This window comes from Artemia sp. Qi Xiang Cuo, chromosome 19 (genome assembly GCF_049724085.1).
Source record: "Artemia sp. Qi Xiang Cuo chromosome 19, ASM4972408v1, whole genome shotgun sequence".
NCBI lineage: Eukaryota > Metazoa > Arthropoda > Branchiopoda > Anostraca > Artemiidae > Artemia > Artemia sp. Qi Xiang Cuo.
In genome coordinates this window covers 49,127,651-49,150,890 of record NC_142812.1, presented here as the reverse complement: position 1 = coordinate 49,150,890, position 23,240 = coordinate 49,127,651, and the positions used below count along the sequence as shown (strand labels likewise).

General features: G+C 35.2%; 1 protein-coding gene across 1 annotated transcript in view; it reads left to right on the top strand.

Annotated features, from left to right (window-relative positions):
- Nucleotides 1-23,240, top strand: part of LOC148940948 (rho guanine nucleotide exchange factor 17) — a 57,108-nt gene that overhangs the window by 17,752 nt on the left and 16,116 nt on the right. Inside the window, exons 5-9 of the mRNA XM_089105698.1 lie at nt 1,184-1,267; nt 14,879-15,006; nt 15,410-15,569; nt 16,832-16,899; nt 22,590-22,738. Of these exons, the coding sequence (XP_088961824.1) occupies nt 1,184-1,267; nt 14,879-15,006; nt 15,410-15,569; nt 16,832-16,899; nt 22,590-22,738 (589 nt within the window). The remainder of the gene's footprint in view (nt 1-1,183; nt 1,268-14,878; nt 15,007-15,409; nt 15,570-16,831; nt 16,900-22,589; nt 22,739-23,240) is intronic.

The following is a 23,240-nucleotide window of genomic DNA, read 5'->3' as shown; positions in this document are numbered from 1 at the left end:
GCTCTCTGATATTAATGTTGTACATACCATGGAAATCTTCACTCGCTTTTTCCTCATACATTTAATTAACTCAACTATTTCTTAAGAAATTCTAATATTACACAACACTTTAATATGCAAATTCTGATTACATTTATAAATTAAATTTAAATAGTTTGCTGGCTGGAGTTCTCTTCTATCGAAAATACGAAAATACGGATATCGAAAATACGTTTTCAAGTCCTCTTCTTTCTGATATTGATGCCGAGTATATTCTGAGGATTAAATTCTTACCTTTTCATACTTCTACTGAATTCCACAATCCTCCCTCTCTCCCAAATATTTTACGAAAGGTTCCATAGGACTGCGAATGGTACACAACCAAGCATATACTGGGGGTTCCCTGTGCCCCCCCCCCAAAATCCTTGATGACAACCTTTTCAAATAACCAGACAAGATTTTTTTTGTAGTAAATGCCCCTCACCCCTCAAACAAAATTATTAGGTACGTCCCTGCAGTATCCTTTTTTTAACTAAATATAAATAGATTCGTATATTTTAGTTCTGTTGGGAAGGATTATAATTTAATTTTTTTTTTGATTGTTTTAGCATTATTTGCAAAATGAGCAGGGTTGTCCCCAACTCAAGCTATAGCAGAACTTACCAGTTCTTACTTACAGTCCAGGGTCTTAAATGCCGTTAAACTATTTCAGTTCTAATTACTTTCATTTTTTCCCCCTTTTATTTATTGTAGTGACTGAATTGCGTATGTCAGGTACTACTTACGTCATTATAACTGCATTAGTAAGACAGAGAACCTTGTAGTAGCTGTATTTTGTAACTTTACTTAATATAATATTTTTTATAGTGCGTATTTGTCATTAAAATTTGAACGACTTAATTGAGTTAGAACTAGACTGAATCAGACAAAAAAAAAACTTGTTTTCGTTTTTCAAGTCTATCATTAAAAAAGTCATAAAAAACGGTCTTGTAAAAAAAAGGAAGAAAAAATTGTCTATAACGGCTGAAAAAATGGCTTGCTGAAAGAATGACCCTTCTTATAGAATTTGTGTTGATTATAAGCCACCTCTTCGGTAGAACTTTCTATTTTTTAATTTTAGATTTGAAAATGGTTACATAATGATATAGTTCTTAATTGAGCTGTCTTATTCCGTCTGTTTTTCATTCACTTTTGTTTTTTATAGATTGTCAAAGGACAGTGACGAATCAGCAGAGTCAATGAGACATACTTCATCAGATGTGGTAGAATCTTGCTTAGCTTTGGATAGGTAATTTATTCTAGCTCAAATTACAACCAAAATAACCAGAGCATTAGGGTAAATAATCTGATCTTGGAAGTAACCGTATTCTGGTCTACTTAAAACTTCGGCTAGAGGTAGTTTTGCAGCAGCATTGGTAAAACTGCAGCACGCATATTTCATAGTATGAAAAATTCTCATACTCTCTATTAAAGATTTTTGGGACACATCAGTCGCACACCTTTCATCATGACTCCACCTTCGGGTGTGCGCAATGACAAATTTTTAGCGCATTGCGATGGAAATATAGGAGATCTGTTGAAACTATTGCTATGACGCTTTGGGTAACTTCCCAAACCGCGCGCTCTGATGTGTCCCATTTCCGAACCAAATTTTCTATACTGCATAATATTTATGCTATGGTAAAAACTGTGCAACGACATCTGACTATGATTCGATTTATGGTGATCTTGTCGAAGCGGGGTAAATTATTTGTCAAGTATTAGTGAATAAAAACTTATAGTGACTTAATTTAGAAGCAGTTGAAGGTGAAAGTTTTGCTGTTTTAGTAGAAATTAAAGTGCTAAGTCTTTAAGGGATCTTTAACGGATCTATAAATCTGCTACACATCCCTTTTCTTGGGTTTACTTAAAAAATTTAGTTAGATTTTAAAGAAGGTATTTTCCGAAAGACGATTATTTACCCTAAGTTTAAAGTCTTTACCCTAAGTTTAAAGTCTCTAAAGTCTTACACTATGGGAATTTGAGTTTATTTTCTGTAAATTAATATTTAGCTTATTTTCAGAAGATCTTTTTCATTATTGAACAGCTCAATTTTAGAACATTTTAGCTAGTACTGAACCATGGACAAGGGCACCGGCATAACATTTTCCAGGGGGGGGGAGGCCAAACGCCAAAATATCAGTGGTGGTTAGGTGTCAGGGAATATATTTCAGGATTTTATTTTCGTAGGAAGCAGTTTATTTTTAAATACTTTTAGGAAAACACTCTCAAATAAAAAGAGTAATTAAATTGCATGCAAAATGAAACAAAATACATCCCCCCCCTAAAGCAAGTGATCTTATTGAAAATCTCTTTATTACATTCATCATATTATAGAACCCTACCATAGAGGTTTCAAGCTCCAATCTTCCAAATGTGGAATTTCGCTTTTTTTTCCAGAAGAAACATCGCCTATGCATCGTTATTTGTTTTGTTGTTTCCCAAAGGAGATTTTATCAGACTGAAGGTTTAAGATAAATGGGTGGGAGCTCATTCAAGCGTAAATTTAAAGCTGTTTTTCCAGTGACCGTAAAAATTGGACCAGGGAAAAATCTTGTTTTCTTTCTATTTTAGGGCACAAAACTACGACTTTACCCCGAAGAGGATGAATTTACAATAAATTTAAAATTCTGAAAAGCTAATTTAAAAGTACGATTTAAAAAGATTGATTTAAAAGTAAGAATACCTGTATTTTATGCTTCCCAGTTGTAAAAGCATTAATGTCACACGGTGGCAGCACTGGATTCAGTTAAGTTGATTCACTTTATTTGTAATGAAATTAGGCTATGTTTGGCGATGTGTTATTGCGTATCAGCTATAATAAGGGAGGGATGAGTCATTGTTTAGGTGGGGGTAGATTCCTAAAAAATACTTTTTAATGGACAAACTGCTTGCTCTTCACGAGACTTCAGATAAATGTTGAAAGAGGCAGGGGGGAGTAGAAAATAATCAAATTCCTTCTCTATTTAGCTAAAATGTTATATTCGATTTCTACCAGCACAGAGGTGGAAAAGGCAAGGAAGGTCATCATCAGCCCGCTAGGAAATTTCTTTGAAGTAGCAAATACTGCAATAAAGCTAGTTTTCTGCAATTTAAAATGGTGTTATTTCTTTCTCTATTTATATGAAATACTTCAATGTATGTAAACAAATGTATGTAATGTATTTATCGATAAGAAAATCCTATTGCAGACGTTGTGATGGCTTCAGTTATGTAGAAGGTCAAAAGTCTCACAGAATTTACCAACAATTACCACAATTACCACAACAGAATTACCACAATACCAACAATAATACTCCTTTTTATCCAACCGAAATTCTTGTTGTAATATTGCAACAAACGGTTTGTAATATTAACAAGGATTTTTTATCAAAATTACTATTCATCGCCAATTTTAAAGTATATTCCAATTTTATCCAAAATTTAAATTGAAAATTTAAACGTATGTCGGTACTAATGCGCGTAAAATTATTGATTTACACATTTCAAAAGCAATTATTAGTAACTTAAAACGAACAGAAAACTTAAACAAACATTAAAACTTAAAACGAACAGAAATTATTGCGGATATGAGGGAGGTTGCCCTCTAATCAACCCCTCGTTCTTTACGCTAAAGTTTAAATTTTGTGTCAATTCTTTAAAAACAACTCCTAAAACACAAGGGTCGTTTTATTAGAACAACAAGTAACTTTTTTTAAAGTGCTGAAAAACTGTAGTGTGAAGAGCGAGAAATTGAGGAGGGGGCAGCCCCCCTCATATACGTAATAATTTTCATTCGTTTCAGTCGAAAAAAATTGTCGTTACCTTCTGTCGAAATTTTCTTTTTTATTTAAGGAAGCTTACATTCATTTTTCTAAAGGCAATGGAAAAAGCATGTCAATTAAAGTAAAAGTATATAAAAATCGAAGAAATAATTAATTAAAAAAACAACACAAAACAATAGCCTAAGATATACACTAAGATATAAACTCCCAGCATTCAGTTCTGTTGATCAATGCCCAAGCGTTGGACGGATATTTTTTAACAGTATTGACAGTGTTGAACTTGGTTATTAAACACCAAAATATTTCATGCCTTTCGACTCAATTGATTATCTAAGTAACGTATAATCGAAGACTTCAACCAGAGTTCAACCTGTTAACACCTATTTGGTTTATGCCTTTCTGCACTAAATTCAGTTAATTCAGTGACATAGTTGATTAACTGTAACCTTACTTCCGGATTTTGCCACCAGCCATCAGGTGAATTGAACTTTTTAACCCTTTATATTAACCAACCAAATAACTAAAGGACAACCAATTCAGTGACAAAGTTGACTAACTGTGACCTAACTTCCGGATTTTGTCACCAGCCATCAGGTGAATTGAATTTTTCTAACCCTTTTGATTAATCAACCAAATGACTAAAGGACTTTAAGAGAGTGTTGCCTGAGTGTAGATTAAGGGCAACAATCAATTGCCTGGTATGTAGTACATGCAACTCTTCCATTCATGAGCAATGTGCGGGGATAGAACGTTCCCAGTGGAATAAGAACTGGTTATGTTTGGATTGTTCCTCGAAACAAAACATCACCAAAAATCAAGAATATACCACCCCTAATTCTTCGAAAGCTAATGATACCCCACGACGCCGATTGTCAGGAATAAATTCTTCAAAAACTAGCAATTTTAGATGATATCAGGTCGTCCCCCCTTGCCCCGACTTGCCAAAGGGATGGTAAAGCTTTCATTGCAGCCCATAGCGAGTGTCAGACTACTCCCCTACCAGTATTAACCAGTTGCCAGACTGATTTTCTGCTAAAACTAAAAATGCCAGTACCCAGACGGATTTTGATTATAATTGTGAGCCTTCTAATGATGCCTACTGCCAGACTGAAAATTTTCCTTGTGGCATTTGTGATTCCAGCCTCCTCAGTGACCCTTCCCTCCCCTCCCTTTTAGTGTTAAAAAAAACTCGAGTTCGTTAGCAACGAAATTTCTACTTCGATTGATATTAGGGGTAAAATAATTTGAGAAAACAGTTAAGTCTGTGGATACGAATAAAAAAAAAAACACCAATTTGAAACCAACTGCAATTCAATCCACAAGCAACAACTCCCAAGACATGAATATTAATGAAGCAAGTGTCAACTCAAATATGAACTTAATCGGTCACCTAGTTCCAGAGGTCAGTGACAGCTTAAATGAGAACTCAATCAATATTCCAGATCCAGAGGTCAGTGACAATTTAAGTGTGAATTCCGCCATTATTCCAGTTCCAGGGGTCAGTGACAGCTTGATTATTATTAGTAAATCGGTTCCTGAAGCCAAATCAGGGAAGGAATTCTATTGCCTGCCGTTTTCACTTGGCCAACAAGTGTTTAAAAAAGAGTGATTGTACCATTGTTCAACCTTGTATGTCTTTTTTAACAACTGGTCACTGTAACGACAATTATTGCTCCCTTTCCCATTCCAAACCCTGCCATAAATTTCAAAGTGGCCTTTGTTTCGAGACTAAGTGCATATTATTACATTTGAAAAACAGGGATTATCGTGCTATAGCCAGGCGCAGTAAAATTTTTAATAGTAAAATAGTTACAAGTTCTCAATCAACCCAAAAGCGGAGCCCCCTTCATTCAATTAATAAAATTAGCTCGCCAGCGCATACTCATCCTTTTTTATCCCAAATCCACCCTGCTCACTCAAAAAACTTCCACCGTTACCACCCAGAAAAAAAACCCATATTCCCAGCAAAATCTCTTCCCTCTTAAGACTCCAGTTAACCCCTCCCAAGTTGAACCCCCTGAAAATACCACCGTCTTATTTCCCTCCCTTATTTTCCCGCCTCCGACCCATGGGTTTAATCCCTTGTGCCCACCCTACCAGGGTGACTCTGGTCTGAGACCTTTTGCATTTAATAATTGTTGTTCTCAATATCCAAGTTTAGCCCCCGTCAAGAAGTCCACTAGAACCCCTGACCGCATCTGTGATATAAAAAAAGTAAAGTGTAAAAACGGTACCTTCAGAAGTCGCTTTCGATTCCCCAAACTTTTGTTGAGCAACGCTGAAAGCCTTAACTTTGAAAAACTCAATGAATTAGACACCCTTTCTAAAATATATAGTTTAGATGTAATCGCTATTACTGAAGTTCAAGCTCAAAATTTGCACATTTTAAAGATTAACAATTTTTCTCAATTTATTAAACTCAGACCAGAAAACCACCCTCTGGGTAAGAAAGGTAGCGTAATTCTGTTCTTTGTCCGTAATTAAATAAAAAAAACAAGTTTTTTAAACTGAAAGTAAGGAGCGACATTAAAACTTAAAACGAACAGAAATTAGTCCGTACATGACCGGGGCGGTCCCCTCCTCAACACCTCTCTCTTTAGTCCGTATTGGAAAGGAGCTTGCCCCTCCAAAAAGCCGCGCTATTTAAGCTAACGTTTTACTCTGTCTCAAAATTTTTTTTTTTAAAAAATAAAAAAAATTAGCTTAATTAGCGTGGGGGGTTGGAGGGGACCGCCCCTTTCATATAAAGACTAAAGAGAGTGGCGGTGAGGAGGGGAACGCCTCTTTCATATACGGAATAATTTCTGTTAGTTTTAAGTTTTAATGTCGCTCCTTACTTTCAGTTTAAAAAACCTGTTTTTTTATATAATTTCTGATCGTTTTTTAGTTAATGCAGCTTTTATTTGCATAAAAATTTTACTTTTCTTTTGCTAAATGAATGTCTTTACAAATTAACTTACGTAACTAACTTCTATATTCGTATATTTTTCTTCTGGCAAAAATTCAAAGTTGCAGATTTTTGCAGATATGAGCTTGAAACCTATGTAATAGGGTTTTCTGATACGCTGAATCTGACGTTGTGATTTTCATTAAAATTCTTTCACTTGGAGGGGATGTTTCCCCCCTCTTTAAAAAATCAAGTAAATTTCCTCAGGCTTGTTGCCTTTGATGAGTAATACTAAACTTTATAAAATTTATATATTTAGAATCAGCATTATAAACACATTCTTTTGATACATTTATTGACATCAAAATTACGTTTTTAAAAGTTTCGATTACTATTGAGCCGTATCGCTTGTTTTTTTATTGTTTTTTTATTACGTATATGTTATTACGTATATGAGGGGGTTCTGCCCTTAGTCAATACCACGCTCTTTACGTTAAAAGTTAAAAAAAAATTGATTCACAAACCCCTGAATCACAAAGGCCATTTAATTATAAAGCACTTTTGAAAGCATTAAAAAAAACTGTAGCGTAAAGTGCGAGGTATTGACTTGGGGGACAACCCCCTCACATACGTTATAATTTCTGTTCATTTTAAGTTCTAATATTCCTTCTTACATTTCAGTTGAAAAAACTTGTTTTTTTTGTTTTATTTAATTTCTGATCGTTTCTTAAATAATGCTTGGAAATCCGGCGCCCCCTTCATAGAAATTTCCCTTACCCCAAAGAAACATTATGCACGGAAATATTCTCCAGAGTCACTCCCGCCTCTCGCCCCCCCCCCCTCCAGCAAAAATACGTCCAGAAAATGGTTGTATACGCCCCAATAACCAATAAATAATGCTTGCAAGTCCGGCGCCCCCTTCATGGCGATTTCCCTTCCCCCATGAAAAATTCCTTCATGAACAGATCCTCCAACATAACTCCCGACCCACCCGTACCACCCACAAGCAGAAAAAAAACCTCCTGAAAACTTCTGTATACTTCCGAATAACCAATACTATATGTTAACATTGGGTAAAGTTCATATCTTTTAGCCCTCCCTCTGGGTACTTCGGGAGATTAAGTCATCCCAAAAGACATATTTATCATATTTTCGACCATGCTGAACAAAATGGCTATCTCAAAATTTTGATCGGGTGACTTTGGTAAAAAAATAAGCGTGGGAGGGGGCCTAGTTGCCCTCTATTTTTTTTGGTCACTTAAAAAGGGCACTAGAACTTTTAATTTCCATTCCAATGAGCCCTCCCACGATATTCTAGGACCACTGGGTCGATACGATCACCTCTGGGGAAAAAAAAAAAAAAAAAAACAAATATACAAATAAACACGCATCCATGATCTTTCTTCTGGAAAAAAATGCAAAATTCCACATTTTTGTAGATGGGAGCTTGGAACCTTTAAAGTAGGGTTCTCCGATATGCTGAATATGATGGTGTGATTTTCATTAAGGTTCTATAATTTTTAGGGGGTCTTTCCCCCTTTTTTTGAAAATCAGCCAAATTTTCTCAGGCACGTAACTTTTGATGGGTAAGATTAAACTTAATGAAACTTATATATTTGAAATCAGAATCAAAATCTGATCCTTTTGATGTATCTATTGGTATCAAACTCCCGTTTTTTAGAGTTTCGGTTACCATTGAGCCGGGTCGCTCCTTACTTACAGTTCGTTACCACGAACTGTTTGATGATTTATATCCAAGTGAAATCCCAATTCTGTGTTTTAATCCCTTTGATGAAATTAAGCGGGTGTGTGTTCGACCTAAAGTCTTGCCACGTCCTTTTAATTTAATTGTCCTTTGTTCTTATTATGACTTCCCTAATCAGACATTCGCTGACAAAACAAATTTTATCGAAAAATCACATGCAAGTGCTGAGTTTATGCTGTCTAAATACCCAAATGCAGGAATTTTCCTGATGGGCGACACAAACGATATAAGACTTGATTCTACATGTAACGCTTTTAATTTAAAACTGGCCATTAATGTCCCTACTACTAAAGACAATACTACTCTTGATTTAATTTGCACTAATCTTTCGAAGTTTTACAAACCCGTCTCCACTCTGCCCCCTCTAGGGGGTAGTTACCACTTTAGCCTTTTTCTATCTCCGCTGGCGAAAATTAAACAGTCGTTTTCTATAACTGAAACCGCTTATAGACCTCTCACTGACTCAGGACTTTTTAATTTTGGCTCCTGGATTACTACTGAAAATTGGTCCACTGTGTATCAAACAAATGACGTTGACTACATGGTTTTGTCCCTCCAAAATCTATTGAGGAGTAATTATGAATTCCACTTCCCTGAGAAAAAATTTAAAACGTGTTCTACAGATAAGCCTAACGTTACTGAGTCTTAAAAAACTTATAAGAAAAAAAATCAATTTTTTCAAAGCAGGTCGCATTACTGAGGCTGATAGTCTAAGGAGGTTCCTAAAGAAAAAATTAAGAAAAGCAGCTTCTAATTATTATAATAATAAAGTCAAAAATCTATATTCTAACAAGCCCAAGCAATCGTACAGAAAAATTAAAGAAATATGCGAAAAAAGTCCTTCCGAAATTGATTTTCATCTCCCTGAACCCCCTAATAAGACTGCCAACGATCTGAACTTGTACCTTACTTCCATTGTGCAAAGTCTCCCGCCTTTCACTGGCTCAAGTCCAACTATTCCTCCCAATACTTCCTTCCCCATTATTTCTCCCTCTGATGTTATAAACAAAATTCTTAAGCTTAGAAAATCATGTATTTGTCCCTTGGACATCCCAGTTGACTTAATTAAAGCCTTTTCGGACAAAATTGCCGAGCCTTTATCAAATATTTTCCACCAAATCACAAAATTTGGTAAATTCCCATGTTGCTGGAAACAAGGTTTTATAACACCTGTCCCTAAGAAATGCGCCAGTCTGACTTTTGCCAACATTCGCCCCATTACGCTCACTTCTGTTTTTTCCAAACTTTATGAAGGTTTCCTCTGTGACTGGCTTAAGGATAAAATTTTTCCGCGTATTGAAACCCGGCAGTTTGGTAACTTAAAGAAAACTTCCACCACCCATTACCTTGTGCACTTAATGCATACCATTGTGAGTAACCTTGATAAACCAAATGTCTGGCTGAACCTTGTCTTAGTTGATTTCCAAAAAGCTTTTGACCTGGTTGACCACACTATACTAATTCGTTCACTACTGGTTAACTTTAAACTTGATCCTCTGTTAGTAAATATTGTTATATCGTTTATTTCAAATAGATCCCAAGTTGTTAAATACAAAAATATTTTCTCTAACCCCCTCCCTATACATTGTGGAATTCCTCAAGGAACCTTAATGGGACCACTTTTATTTCTAGTCGTGATTAACGATATTGGTAAAGAATTCCCCCAAAGGTGGAAATACGTGGATGACTTGACGATCTTCGAAGTATGTCACAGGAATATTAAATGTGACCCCCCTGAAATTCTAACCCATATTTCAGATGAAGCTAAGAGCCTAAATCTGAATTCAACGTAATTTAAGTAAAATAGACGTACGAAAAACTTCTTAAAACCCACTTTTACCTTTCTTAAAATTCTCCTCCACAATCTTTTTGCACTTTTACTTAAATTAATTGGGGTTGCAATTTCCTTTAATTTACATCGGAACATTCATGTGAAAGATATTGCTTTTTTTTTTTTTTTTTTTTTTTTTTTTTTTTTTTTTTTTTTTTTACTGCTGATACCCATGCTGGTAACCGTTTGGCTCTTCCGTTCCCTCCCCTTTTTATATATTCTCTTTTAAACCTTTTTAAAATTATTTTTATCTCAATTTTCTTTTTTGGTTTTGTTTTAATTTGTGCCTTTTTAACTTTCTTAAATTTGAAACTTTTTTTTTTTTATAATAATGAATGGCTTTGCCTTTCTGATATTGTTGTTTTTGGCATTGTTTAACCAGTTTTTTAGTTGTTGTGCTATTTCTATGTCTTTTTTTATTATATGACCCCGAAATGCAAATTCGGCCCTTCGGGGCTTGTGATAGTCATTTTTCGAAATAAATATCTTATCTTATCTTATTTTTAAGTAGTTTGTTCTAAGTAAAACATTAAAACTGAGATTAAGTAAATCAAATTAAAATTTTTAATTCAATATTTTTAATTTAATTTTGAATACCAATAACGAATATATTTGAGACCATTATACTTCATTACTTTAAAAAATTAAATCTTTTTCCAAGCAACAACTAGATAAATACAATTACTCCTGGAAAAATAGATAAATGATAATAAAACACAAAAACGTATCCGTTCAGGGGAAAAATACAAAAATTCCCAGTATTCCGTTCAGGGGAAATATTTCTGATTATAGTGGCTTCATATATCAGCTCATGGGCATTCTGGTAATGCAAGCAAAAGTTGACGGTGATTTTTTTTTTTTACTGAAATTGCCCCTTATTAAGCTGTTTTCCTTGTGTTTTCTTTAATTATACAAACTTTCTTGTGTACTAATAACGGCACTAATTACTAATAAAAAAACATATTAGGGATCGCCATAAATAGCTGATTATTTGATTTAGTGTTATCAATAGTTAGGCTATTACACTTTCGTTTTAGGGCCAAGATCTATTGGCAGGCAGTCAACAATGGGGCAACACATATTTTTCCCATGGTTTTTCCATATTCTGCCTCTTTTCTTTTGGTTTCCTTATAATTACTTTATAATCACAAATTTCCAGAGGGGGCATGGCCCCCTCTGCCCCCTACCGGTGCCCATGACCCTGGAATTTGTGCGAATTAAAGCCATTAATAAATTTAGCCAAATCAATAAATTTAAGTTTCGTATAATTTAGAAAAATTTTATTGTCTGAGAATTAAAGAGCGCCGTGTATAATTCCCAGATGTTACATTACGCTACTTAGTCGTTTTTTTTTTGTTTTTTTTTTCGTATTGCCTGGGGATTATTTATAAGAGAACATTAAGTGCTTAGTTAAATAAAAGGTAGCTGTCACGAAAAAGAGGAAGTGGAGTGTCATGAGAATTAACAATTTTAATAATAGAAGAAGGGCTCGAGAAAAAACTACTTTCTTTATTGACAAAGCCTAGCCAAAGAGAAAAAGAAATGGTATACTGTACTATATTTTATATTATGTATACTATTCTAAACTATATAATACTATATTTTACAAAGATACACCCATGTGTACTGTATTAAATACTTTACAAGTATACTGTATATAGGTATACTGTATTATATACTTTCATGTTAAAAAATGTGCTTTAGTTCTATTGGTTTCTTCTTTGACATATTTCTGGAACCCAATCACTACCTAGTTCTGGAAAGATGAATAGCCGACCCATTTTAAAACCGGGTTATCTAAATGTTAAGTTTCTAACTTGGACAGACAAGGAAGTTGAATTTCTGAAGAGATAGGGTTCTCTGCCTTTTTTAAACCTGATTATTTTTTCTGTGAGAAAGAACAAGTCAGTAAATAGAACGAAAAAGTATTTGAATTAGAACATTTTTTCTAAGCCAGTTTGTTTCTTTGGTGGCTGGCGTTTACTCCCCCTCCCGTGGAAAATACCCCCGGTGGAAAATACCCCACACGGAAAGCCTTCCCTTCAAAAATACCCCCTGAAAATACCCCCCCCGCGGCTAGTTGGTCTCCAATCACCTTCGACTTCTCTGATGTCTGATTTCTTAATTTTTGATCTAATAAGCACCCTCCAAAATTCCTGTGACGATGAGGTGGAGGTGTGGACGAGGAAGTGGCAGTCCCCCTCCTATACGGAATAACTTCTGCTCATTTTGGGTATTAATGTTACTCTTTACTTTCATAATAGCAGCGTAAACCAAAAGTGTTCCGAAAAATCACAAGGAAATAGATATCAATTTCACATAATTGATGCGTTTTTAAAATTTTCTTTTGTATAAAACCCCCAGACCCCCCCCCCCCCCCCCCGAAAAAAATCCTAGTTACGGCCCTGGGGATCAGATAACAGTTTTACCTCCGCCCTTCCTTCTTCTCTCCCTTAGAACTAATTCTATATGTGTCTCATGGCTCAATGAGAGCTGGAATGTTTTGGCATTAAAGTGGACCCTTTGAGGTATCTCCCTCCTTCCCAAATTACAAAACAATCAGAAAATCTCATTGCAGAAACTTAAGTAGCTTTTTAAGTTTTGTAATTTATCCATTCCTTACATAAAGTATTTGTTATTGAGAAACATAAGGACATTTTTCGCGGGGAAGTTTTCTGCAGGGGGAGGGGGATTGTTTTCTAAAATTTTCAGTGGGGATTAAATTTTGGGGAATCATTTCCTTCCAGTGAGGATGCAATTTACCGAGAGTATTTTCCAGGGGGGTAGGGGTATTTTCCAGGGGGGGGGTATTTTCCAGGGGTATTTTCCGCAGGGGGATATCTTCCACGAGGGGGGATTTTTCGGGAGTATTTTCTCGGGAGTGGGTATTTTCCACGGGGGAGGACTTTCCGCGGGAGTATTTTCCGATGAGGTTTTCGCGGGGGTATTTTCCGGGGGAGGAATAAACACCTAGAAACGTTGTTTATGGTATAACGAATATAAAATAAACATTTTGTCACAAGTAAATTAGCCTATCTAGTAAGCCAATAGAATCGATTACCGCTAAAAGCAGTTTCATCAGAAAGACGTAACTAAATATCCTTTAAAAGGGACCTTCGTGCGTTTACACCTTCAATTAAAGCTAAAATTGCATTACTTTACTGTTAGGTTGGTAAAGAAACAGACATTGATAATGAGATATTTCTTAAAAAAAAAAAAAAAAACAGTCCTCAAATAATCCTTTTCTAAAAGATGCCATTAATTGCCACGTGACTTCCTCTTTCATGTGGAGTTATATATATATATATATATATATATATATATATATATATATATATATATATATATATATATATATATATATATATATATATGTATATATGTATATATGGATAGTGTAGTAGGATACAACTTCTGAAAAAAATGACACGAATATACATCTTAGACGAGTAGATGTGCAGATTTGTCCATTCTTGGGTTAAAACTACTACTGTAGTTTTCCATTGGCTAAGAAGTTTTTCAACTTTCAAATGCGGGGTCAGCTAATTTGTAGCGCCAAAATATGAATTAGTTTTTGGTCCATGATGGTAGTTCAGGCAGTGCGTGAATGGAGTTTAGTCTTTTCAGGCAGTACCAGAAGCTTTAGAAAGGAGCTGTGTATAATATGTTTGGAAGAGCACCAGCGTTGTCAATACTTGCGATAAGTGAAAGATTGAACCTCAGAGAAGATTTGACAATTGAAGCATAAAAGCTGGAATTTCGCCGGAAATACGATGTGTAATTTAGAAAGAACAGATATGTTGTAAGTAGGTACCTGTAGGCAGCTCCAGACTGATCATTTGAAAAAGGATAAAAACTAAAGAGAAACGAGAATAGAGTTTTATAAAGCTAACAAAAATACTGGACGAAACAAAAAGGTTATTTCGAAAGTGCTATAAGAGAAAGTTATAAGGAAATCGTTTTTGAAATCAATTAAAATTTTTGTTCTGGTAATTTTGATTTTACGTTTTTGTTATTTTTTATAGTTCTCCGTGTTTTTTACTTTTGAATTTTTTATTTTTACAATTTTAGCTTTTTTTTATCTATTCTGTTTGCTTTCCTCGCTTTCTATTTTTACGTGGTTTGTCTTGTTCACATTTTAGTTCAGAAAATGTGAACGTGTTTCCTTACAACTTTCTCTTGTAGTGCTGAAGAAAAGAGGTGGGTACCCTTTCAAATTACCTGTTTCAGTTCGTACAGTATTTTCGTTGGCTCTATAAAACCCCATTTTCTTCTTTTTTTGGTTTTTATTCGTTGTTATGACAAGCCAATTTGGTTCACGTCATTATCTTTTATGGTCTGGCAACTGACTTGACCGAGCAGTTACTAGTGTGATATTGGTACAAGGAATCGAGCCTCTCTTACTCTGTTATTCAACGCTTTAGTCTGTTTTTTGTTTTGCTTTTCTGTTGCCTTTTTTCAAGAAAGACCCTCAGAGCTAAAATACTGAAATTAAAAGTTTTTTCTTATTTAGTGGTCTTTCCTCTTTTTTTCTTCTTTTTAATCATTTCCAACTTCTTCCAGTCATTTTGGTCTTAAAACTACCTTCCAAATATATTATATTTTATTTCCAGTGATTCGAGTAGTGATGGCGAAGATGGCGACGAAAGTATCGACGACGAGTCCTTGATATCTTCACAAAGGGAACCTAACCTGACATTTAGCTCAACACCACCAACTGGAAGTCAAAATCTGAGCCAAGGTATATTTTCAAGTAAAAATGAGTCTTTACCAAGGTTGCGATTATTTCCGTATTCTTCTAAAAGTGCGGAAAACATATATCCACTTTTCTAATCCTCGAAGCAAAGCATTTATTTCTCCAGATTCTAAATTTTAGAGCTGAAGCAGGACTTATATTCTGGGAATAAGTACGGTGGAAGAAGCTTATGACAGTGCAAACCCCAAACCATCTCTGATATTGCAAGAGTGCCAACATTTTATACCCAACCTATCCTCGTCAGGGCATTTGTTTGGGGACAGGGACGGGGACGATAGCGAGGAAAGTTAACTTCTGCTATTATAGTGCAATAAGTTGGTCACAAATATATATTAGGTGACGATTATTGTAATAAAATAAATTTGTCATCAAATAAATTTGATTTTAGGTGATGATTGCTCCGGTCAATCTGAAGCATTTCTGTCCGGTCCAACGATGTGGGCTGGTACTGAAGATGGAAGTATATATATATATTGTTCTACAGAAAGTATAAGAAATCGACGGCTAAAGAAAAAACTGGAGCTACGCTTCTGTGTTACAGATCTTCTGTAAGTGTTCTTCTTTATCTATAATAGGTAATTTTTGCCTTGAGAAGTGATACTTTGGTGACAGCTTTGCTTCGTTCATCTGTATTTTATCACAAAACCAGGTGCCTTTCTTTGTGTTACAAGTCGATTCACACCCGTTTTTAATGTAATTTTGTGTGTCATGAACTTCAGCCTCTATTTTTAATTTAAGCTATTGGAAATTGCTAGTGAGTCATCAAAATTTCTATTGGATGCATTTGGGGCAAAGAAGGCGTGGGGGAAGGGATATTTTCCCACTGATATCTTTTGATTCTTAAAAATGGCCCTAGAACTTTCAACTTCTAATCGAATGAGTCCCTTCCGAAGTTTATACGACTACAACTTCTGTAAAAATCTTATATTTCGACAATGGGCAACTAGCATAACCTATAGCCCTTTCCCTAAGGGTTGTGGGGGGGGGGGAGCTCAAAGACATAAATACTGGACCTTTCAACTATGCTCAACAAAATGGCTGTCTGAAACTTTTGATTGGATGTGTTTGGGTAAATGATGGAGGTGGGGGAGGGGGTTTCCATCGAATTAATTTAGACTCTGGGACTAGAACCTTCAATTTCAAATTGAAAGAAATCCTTCCGAATTTTTTACCACAATTTCTTCTATACGAAGCACCTTGTGGAAAAATTATTATGCATTGTGCCCACATCGCTCTTTACTTAGGCATCGCTGTTACGCTGCCTATGACAAATAAAGCATTTTTTCTGTAATAAGAAGGGGACTTTCAACCAGCGGCACCTATATTCAGGCTGAATTAACATGAAGAGAGATTAGAGATTTGACTATACCCCCCTCCCTGACCTTCTTCTATATTCAATTGAATGCTCACGTAAAGTTGAAAACTGGGTGTGAAATGCACTTTTGAGAAATTATACGCCCCCCTCCCGACTATGCAATAACCCACCGGCCATCCTCATAGTAACCGATGCGAAAATTATATTTTTCGGATAATTTTATGAAACATTAAGTTGAGTCAAGTTGGTTATGAAACATTAACCGACTTGGACCTTTAAAATAAGTGTCTGTATTAAGCATTTTTATTTTCTATGTACTACTTAACTTTGTGGGAATCAACGTGCCAACGTGCTGGATTCCTGTCCCTGTAACTGGGAAGCTCAATATAACATGTTGTAATTAAAAATGACATTTAGATTTGGCTCAAATAATTCATCAGGTCCTGTTTTAAAAAAACACTTTTAAATACTAATTAATATACTTCAATTTTCTAGGTATGGGAATGATAAAGTGTTTGTTTCATTGGCCAACGGTGATCTCGTGGTCTTTATTAGAGACAGTGGTAAGTACTATACAGCTATGAGGTTATATAAAAAGACAAATTGGGAACAAGATTCCACTATTGGAGGGACATTTTTCCTAGCTGCTGATTTGTGAATAAAATTTCTCAATATACATTCAGGATATGGTACAGGTATCCTTGAGGTTCAAGTATCTCTAGACCCCAGAGGGATTATTCTATGCAGTACCACTCACACTTTAATGTGCTGTTAAAAGATCATCTTTCTTTATTTTAGTTCAGGTATAACTTCTAAATTTTTCAACAAAAGACAGTGAACGACTCCCATAACCATTTATCAGGAATTAACTAAAAAAACTTTTTTCACAAAATAAGTATTTCAAAGAAAAGTAAAGAACTCCATTAAACGAAAAATGAGCAAAAATAAAATCAAATAATCTATCAGGCGTGGAACTACCACAAATCAGCATCGATAAATAAATGAAACCCAAAACGAACAAAAATTACAATAAATAACCGATTCAAACTCAAAACAAGCCGAAATTAACACGAGTAGGGCTCAAAACCCCTATGCATTATCACAGCCAGAACATAATTTACACTCTACTGAAAAAAATGTGCATTGTCAGTTTAATATACATATACTGATATTTATTAGTTAATATTATTTGATTAATTAAAGTTATAAAAGTACAAATATTTAAATTTTTTATATATTTACATTTTTTTCGAACAAAATAGCTATCCCAAAATTTCGATTGGATGTGTTTGGGAAATAGTGGGCGATGAAGGGGGTTTAGTTGCCCTCTAATCAATTTTGACTATTAATAAGGGCACAAGCTCTACTAATTTGCAATCGAATGAGCTCTTTTTGAAGTTTCTACAACATCACTATCTATAAAAACCTTATATGCCGACAGGGCGTAACTTACAACCCTTGCCCCAAAAGACCTGAGGGGGTTATCATCCTCAAAGACCTAATTTCTAAAACTTTTAACTACGTTGAACAAAATCGGTATCCAAAATTTTGATTGGATGTGTTTGGATAAAAGGTCAGCGTGAGAGGGGGGTAAGTTGCCCTCCAATCACTTTCGACTATTAATAAGGGCACTAGCCCTTTGAATTTCCAATCGAATAAGCCCTTTTTCAAGTTTTTACGACAAAGCTTTCAATAAAAACCTTATATTCCCCCAGGGGATAACTTACATTCATTGCCCTGAGAGCTGTTGGGGAAGTGACATACTCAAAGATGTAATTTCCGGACCTTTCAACTACTTTGAAAAAAATGACTATCTCAAAATTTTGATTGGATATGTTTGGATAAATGGTGGACGTGGAAGGGGTGTTAGTTGCCTTCCAATCACTTTCAACTATTAAAAAGGGCACTAGCCATTTCAATCTCCAATCGAATGAGCCCTTTTTGAAGCTTCTACGACAACACTTTCTATAAGAACCTTATATGCCCCCAGGACATAACTTACAACCTTTGCCCTGAGGGCCGTGTGGCGGGTTGTCATCCTCAAAGGCCTTATTTCCAGAACTTTCGATTACGTTGAACAAAATGCGTACCTCAACATTTTGATTAGATGTGTGCGTGAAAATGGTGGGCATGGGAGGGCGGTTAGTTGCCCTCCAATCACTATCGACTTTTAAAAAGGGCACTAGCTCCTTCAATTTCCAACTGAATGAGCCCTTTTTGAAGTTTCTACGACAACGCTTTCTATAAAAACCTTACATGGCCCCAGGGCAAAATTTACAACCCTTGCCATGAGGGCTGTAGGGGGAGTGTCATCCTCGAAGACATAATTTCCGGACCTTTCAACTATGTTGAGCGTTGTTAGGCTGCAGTACTTTTTCAAAAACTAGCTTATTTTTAAAAATGCGACGAAGTTCCCAGGGAATCACTTTTCTTTCTTGTGCGCGCAAAATTTATCAAACAAGTCTGAAATTGGCTAGTTCTGTATTAAATCCAACCAAATCGAGCCAAAATTAATAGACACCTCGGATCTGTATCCTCTTTTCTTGTCACAACTATATACATGGTTAACCTTTAAGTTTTTCAGAAATCTGGCAAGGGTGTATCCGGGTTTTCGTTCAGGGACATTTTTTTTCAGGGCGGTACTTTTAACTTTTTTTTTTTTTTAACACATTAAAAATTTGTTTATAAGCATTTCTGATGTGTATTTAGGAATTGGACTTTTTGTGGGGAAGGGGAGGGGTTTAATTCAGGTTATCCCCCCTGGATACGGTCTTGAGGTCTGGTACACCCTTTTTCATAATATTACTTGGATAGTTGTAACATCTCTCTTTGTAAACTTTAACTACATAATACTTCTCTATTAATCCAACTAACTTTTTACAGGAATGTAGTTCAAAATATTGGTAGTTATATTCAATTAACTTATATACCATGCTAGCACTGAGATAATGGACGCTAGCACTGTAGGAGTTCTAAGGTCAAATGAACTATCAAAGCTCCTTTGATAAAAGCTTCCTTTTATCAAAGCTTCCTTGGTTTTAAGTCTATGAGATTAGGTCTGAACTATGCATAGCTAATAAGATGTGCTTCAATCATATACGCAATTTGAAGGGAACATCCAAATGAAATGCCTTGCATATAATATGTTTTTGTTTATAACGTTTTCCTGATTTATTATAAAAAAAAGCACCAAACTGGGTGTCCCTAAATGGAATGTTAGCTAAAAAGCTAATATTCGACCTTTGACGGTGCTAAACCCCTGAGGGTGTTTTTATTTCTAGATGGTCGCTGTAGTTACTCCCCTCCCCTTCCCCCAATTGTCTTCCTTGGTTTTAAGTCTGTGACATTAGGTCTAAACTATGCATAGCTCATAAGATGTACTTGAATCATATACGCAATCTGAAGGGAACATCTAAATATTTCTGATTTCAATTGGCAAATAATACCCTTTTGCAAAACATTTAGCTTGTTTTTTTTTCTGAATATTATCACTAAGGGTGACAAACTTCTGTACTCTTCTCATCAAACAGTTCGTAGTAACGAACTGTAAGTAAGGAGTCACCCGGCTCAATAGTAACCGAAACTCTTAAAAGACAGAATTTTGATATCAATACACACATCAAAAGATCTGAATTTTTATGCTGATTCCAAATATATAAGTTTCGTTAAGTTTAGTCTTACCTGTAAAAGGTTAAGAGCCTAAGAAAATTTGCCTAATTTTCGAAAAAGAGGAAACACCCCCTAAAGTTCATAGAATCTTAATTAAAGTGACACCATTAAATTCAGCGTATCAGATAACCCTACTGTAGAGGTTTCAAGCTCCTATCTGCAATAACGTGAAATATTGTATTTTTTGCCATAAGCAAGATCACGGATGCGTGTTTATTTGTTGTTGTTTTTTTGTTTGTTTTTATTTGTTTTTTTCCCAGGGGTGATCGAATCGACCCATTGGTTCTAGAATATCGGAAAAGGGCTCATTTGAATGGAAATTAAAAGCTCTAGGGCTTCTTTTAAGTGACCAAAAATTTGGAGGGCAACTGAGTTTCCTCCCACGGCCCTTTTCATCTCAAAATCATCCAATGAAAATTCTGAGATAGCTGTTTTGTTCAGCATAGTTGAAAGGTTGAATAAATCTATCTTTGGAGATTTCATGACCCCCCACAGCCCCTGAGGAAAGGTCTTTAAGTTAAAAAATTTGCCCGTTTTTTACGTGTAGTATTTGCTATTGGGAAGTATGCATACATTTATCGTGTGAGAAGGGGGGCTAATTTTCTACTGGTGGGATTTTCCACGGGGACAATTTGTCGTGGGGAGGGAAGTTTTCAGGGGGTGAATTTTTCAGGGGAAATTTTACAGTGGTGAAATTTGCCAGAATTCCTATACGAGATTCTTTTTATGTCTTGCTTTCTCTTTGTCGATTCGGTTTTACGCGTGATGTTAAGGGTAAGTGCCCAGGGTAAATTTTCACCAGGATTGATTAGACACTGTACTCCTTTTTACCCACAATATATTTTAGGTATCCCTTCTCAGTTATCGATAGGCCTACTAAGTAAACCATCGCTAAAATATAAATAAAATTACCAGTCCTAGAGTTAAAGGGTTGTTTATTTTTGTTGTTGGTTGGCCGTGTACCCCGTAAAAATTTTTCGTACCCCCAAGGGTTCGCGTACCACCATGTGAGAACCACTGGTCTAAAGAATAAATCAGTCGGGAGGGGGGATTTTTCCGTGGAGGTATAGCCAGATTTCCTTGCACTATTTAAAAAATGATCAGAAATTAAATAAAAAAAACAAGTTTTTTCAACTGAAAGTTAGGAGCAACATTAAAACTAAAAGCGAAGACTAATTATTACGTATATGAGGGAGGTTGCTCCTCCTCAACACCTCGCTTTTTACGCTAAAGTTTGAATTTTGTCCCAACTCTTTAAGAATGATTCTTGAAACACTATTCTTTTAATTAGAACAATAATTTTTTTTTTTTAGAAGTACCAAAAAACTTAGCGTAAAGAGCAAGGTGTTGAGGAGGAGCAACTCCCCTAATATACCTAATAATTTCTGTTCGTTTTAAGTTTCAACGTTGCTCCTTACATTCAGTTGAAAAAACTTGTTTTTAATTTACAAATGAAAGCTATGGTCAATAGGTTTCCAAATAGGTTTGATCCGATAGGCCCTTTCCCGCCCTATGCAAGAATGAGAAACTGCCCATCTCCGCTCCCTTGGTTACTGCTGATTGAAAATTCACTTAGATTTTGGCGCAGATGCAACAATAATGTGCCAATCTTTTCCATGCTTTTTTCAATTTTTGCGGACTTTTGTGTAAGAGTCACTTTTTTTTATCAGTAAAGACAAGGCTTATCTCTATTCCACTTATAATTTTTGCAACACCAAGCAACTCATCTTGAATGATCATGGTTAAATACTATAAAAATTTAATTATATTTCATGTTCTCAAATATAGGAAAAAATCCTTAAAGACTGGGGTCCCTCGGTTGCAACATTGATTTGACTATAGGGTGCTCTGATTCTGTGAACATTATTCTGTTTACAACAATTCTCAAGATACTTCGGTAGCGTCCGTGACGATAGGATGAAAACTAAGTCAAATTACTCTAAAATTGTGGTCGATGGGGTAAATATAGCCGCATCGTCCTCGACAAGCTTCATTCCACTTATTCTGATTAATCAATTCTTTACAGAAGAAAACAGTTGTTAATTTAACTAATTAGATATGGCTAAGTTTGACTAATTTAATGAGTTTGACTAATTTGACTAATCCCGGCTCAGTGTTGCAACTCTGAAAAAAAATAAGATATTGCCCTAAAACTTCATAATTTTGAAACAACCAAGAAAAAGTTATAGGAATTACGGTTTTCAGAGAAGAAAATTCATGAATAAATCTCCAATCATGATTAAATGGAGATTAATTCTTCCTGTTTCAATTATAGTAAATTTCTGTTTTATCCTCCTCCTTGGTATTCGATTAAAAAACAGAAACAAAGTTCATTTGCGAAATATTACCGATAAGTGGACTGATAAACACTTTTAGCTGTGGGTAACGTTGTACCGGTGCTCGCCGCTTTACCATGTTTTTGCCTGTTTGCTTTAATAGTGTTTTTGTTCTGGTATTTGAATTCCTTCTTCTTTCTTAATTTCGTTCCTAGCTATTCATCTTCACCATGTAGGTAATAAATAAGCATGATTACTATATTAGGTCTAAATATATTATCTAAATGCCTATGATTCCTTATTTTTAGGTGGGGCTTGGAGCCTCAACGAGCCAAAGGTATACCCAATAGGAACGTCAAGTATTCCTCCAGCAAGACTGGCTCTTGCTGGAGCAAATATTTGGGTTTCAGTTGGTTCCAGTATTGTAATCTTGTCTGGTGAAAGTATAGCGATGGAGGTAGATATTTTTTATTTTCTCATATTTACTAAATATTTTTTTAGTAGGTTCTAAGAAACTTATTACCAGTTTTATGATTGTATACACAAAAGTTATATCTGTTTTATATGGTGTTATATTTTGTTTTATATGGTGTTATTGTTTTTTTATTTGTTATATATATATATATATATATATATATATATATATAAAAAGACTTTATGGTTGCCTAGCTCGACAGTCCAAATTCAAAATAGAAAATGTATATTTTTTTGTTTTGTGGTGATTATATATTTGTGGTGAATTGTAAGAGGTTATTTATTGATTTTACCATTGCCTGACTCGGTGGAACAAAACTTTTTATGATTTCGTGTTTTGTGGTGAATCTTTCGTTTTGAGTGAAAATATATTTATGTGAACTGTAAGGAATTGGTTATCGACGGTATCGTTGCATAACAAAGCGATCCAAATTTAAAGCACAAAATAAAAATTTTGGGTTTTGTGTTCATATGTTTTGCGAACA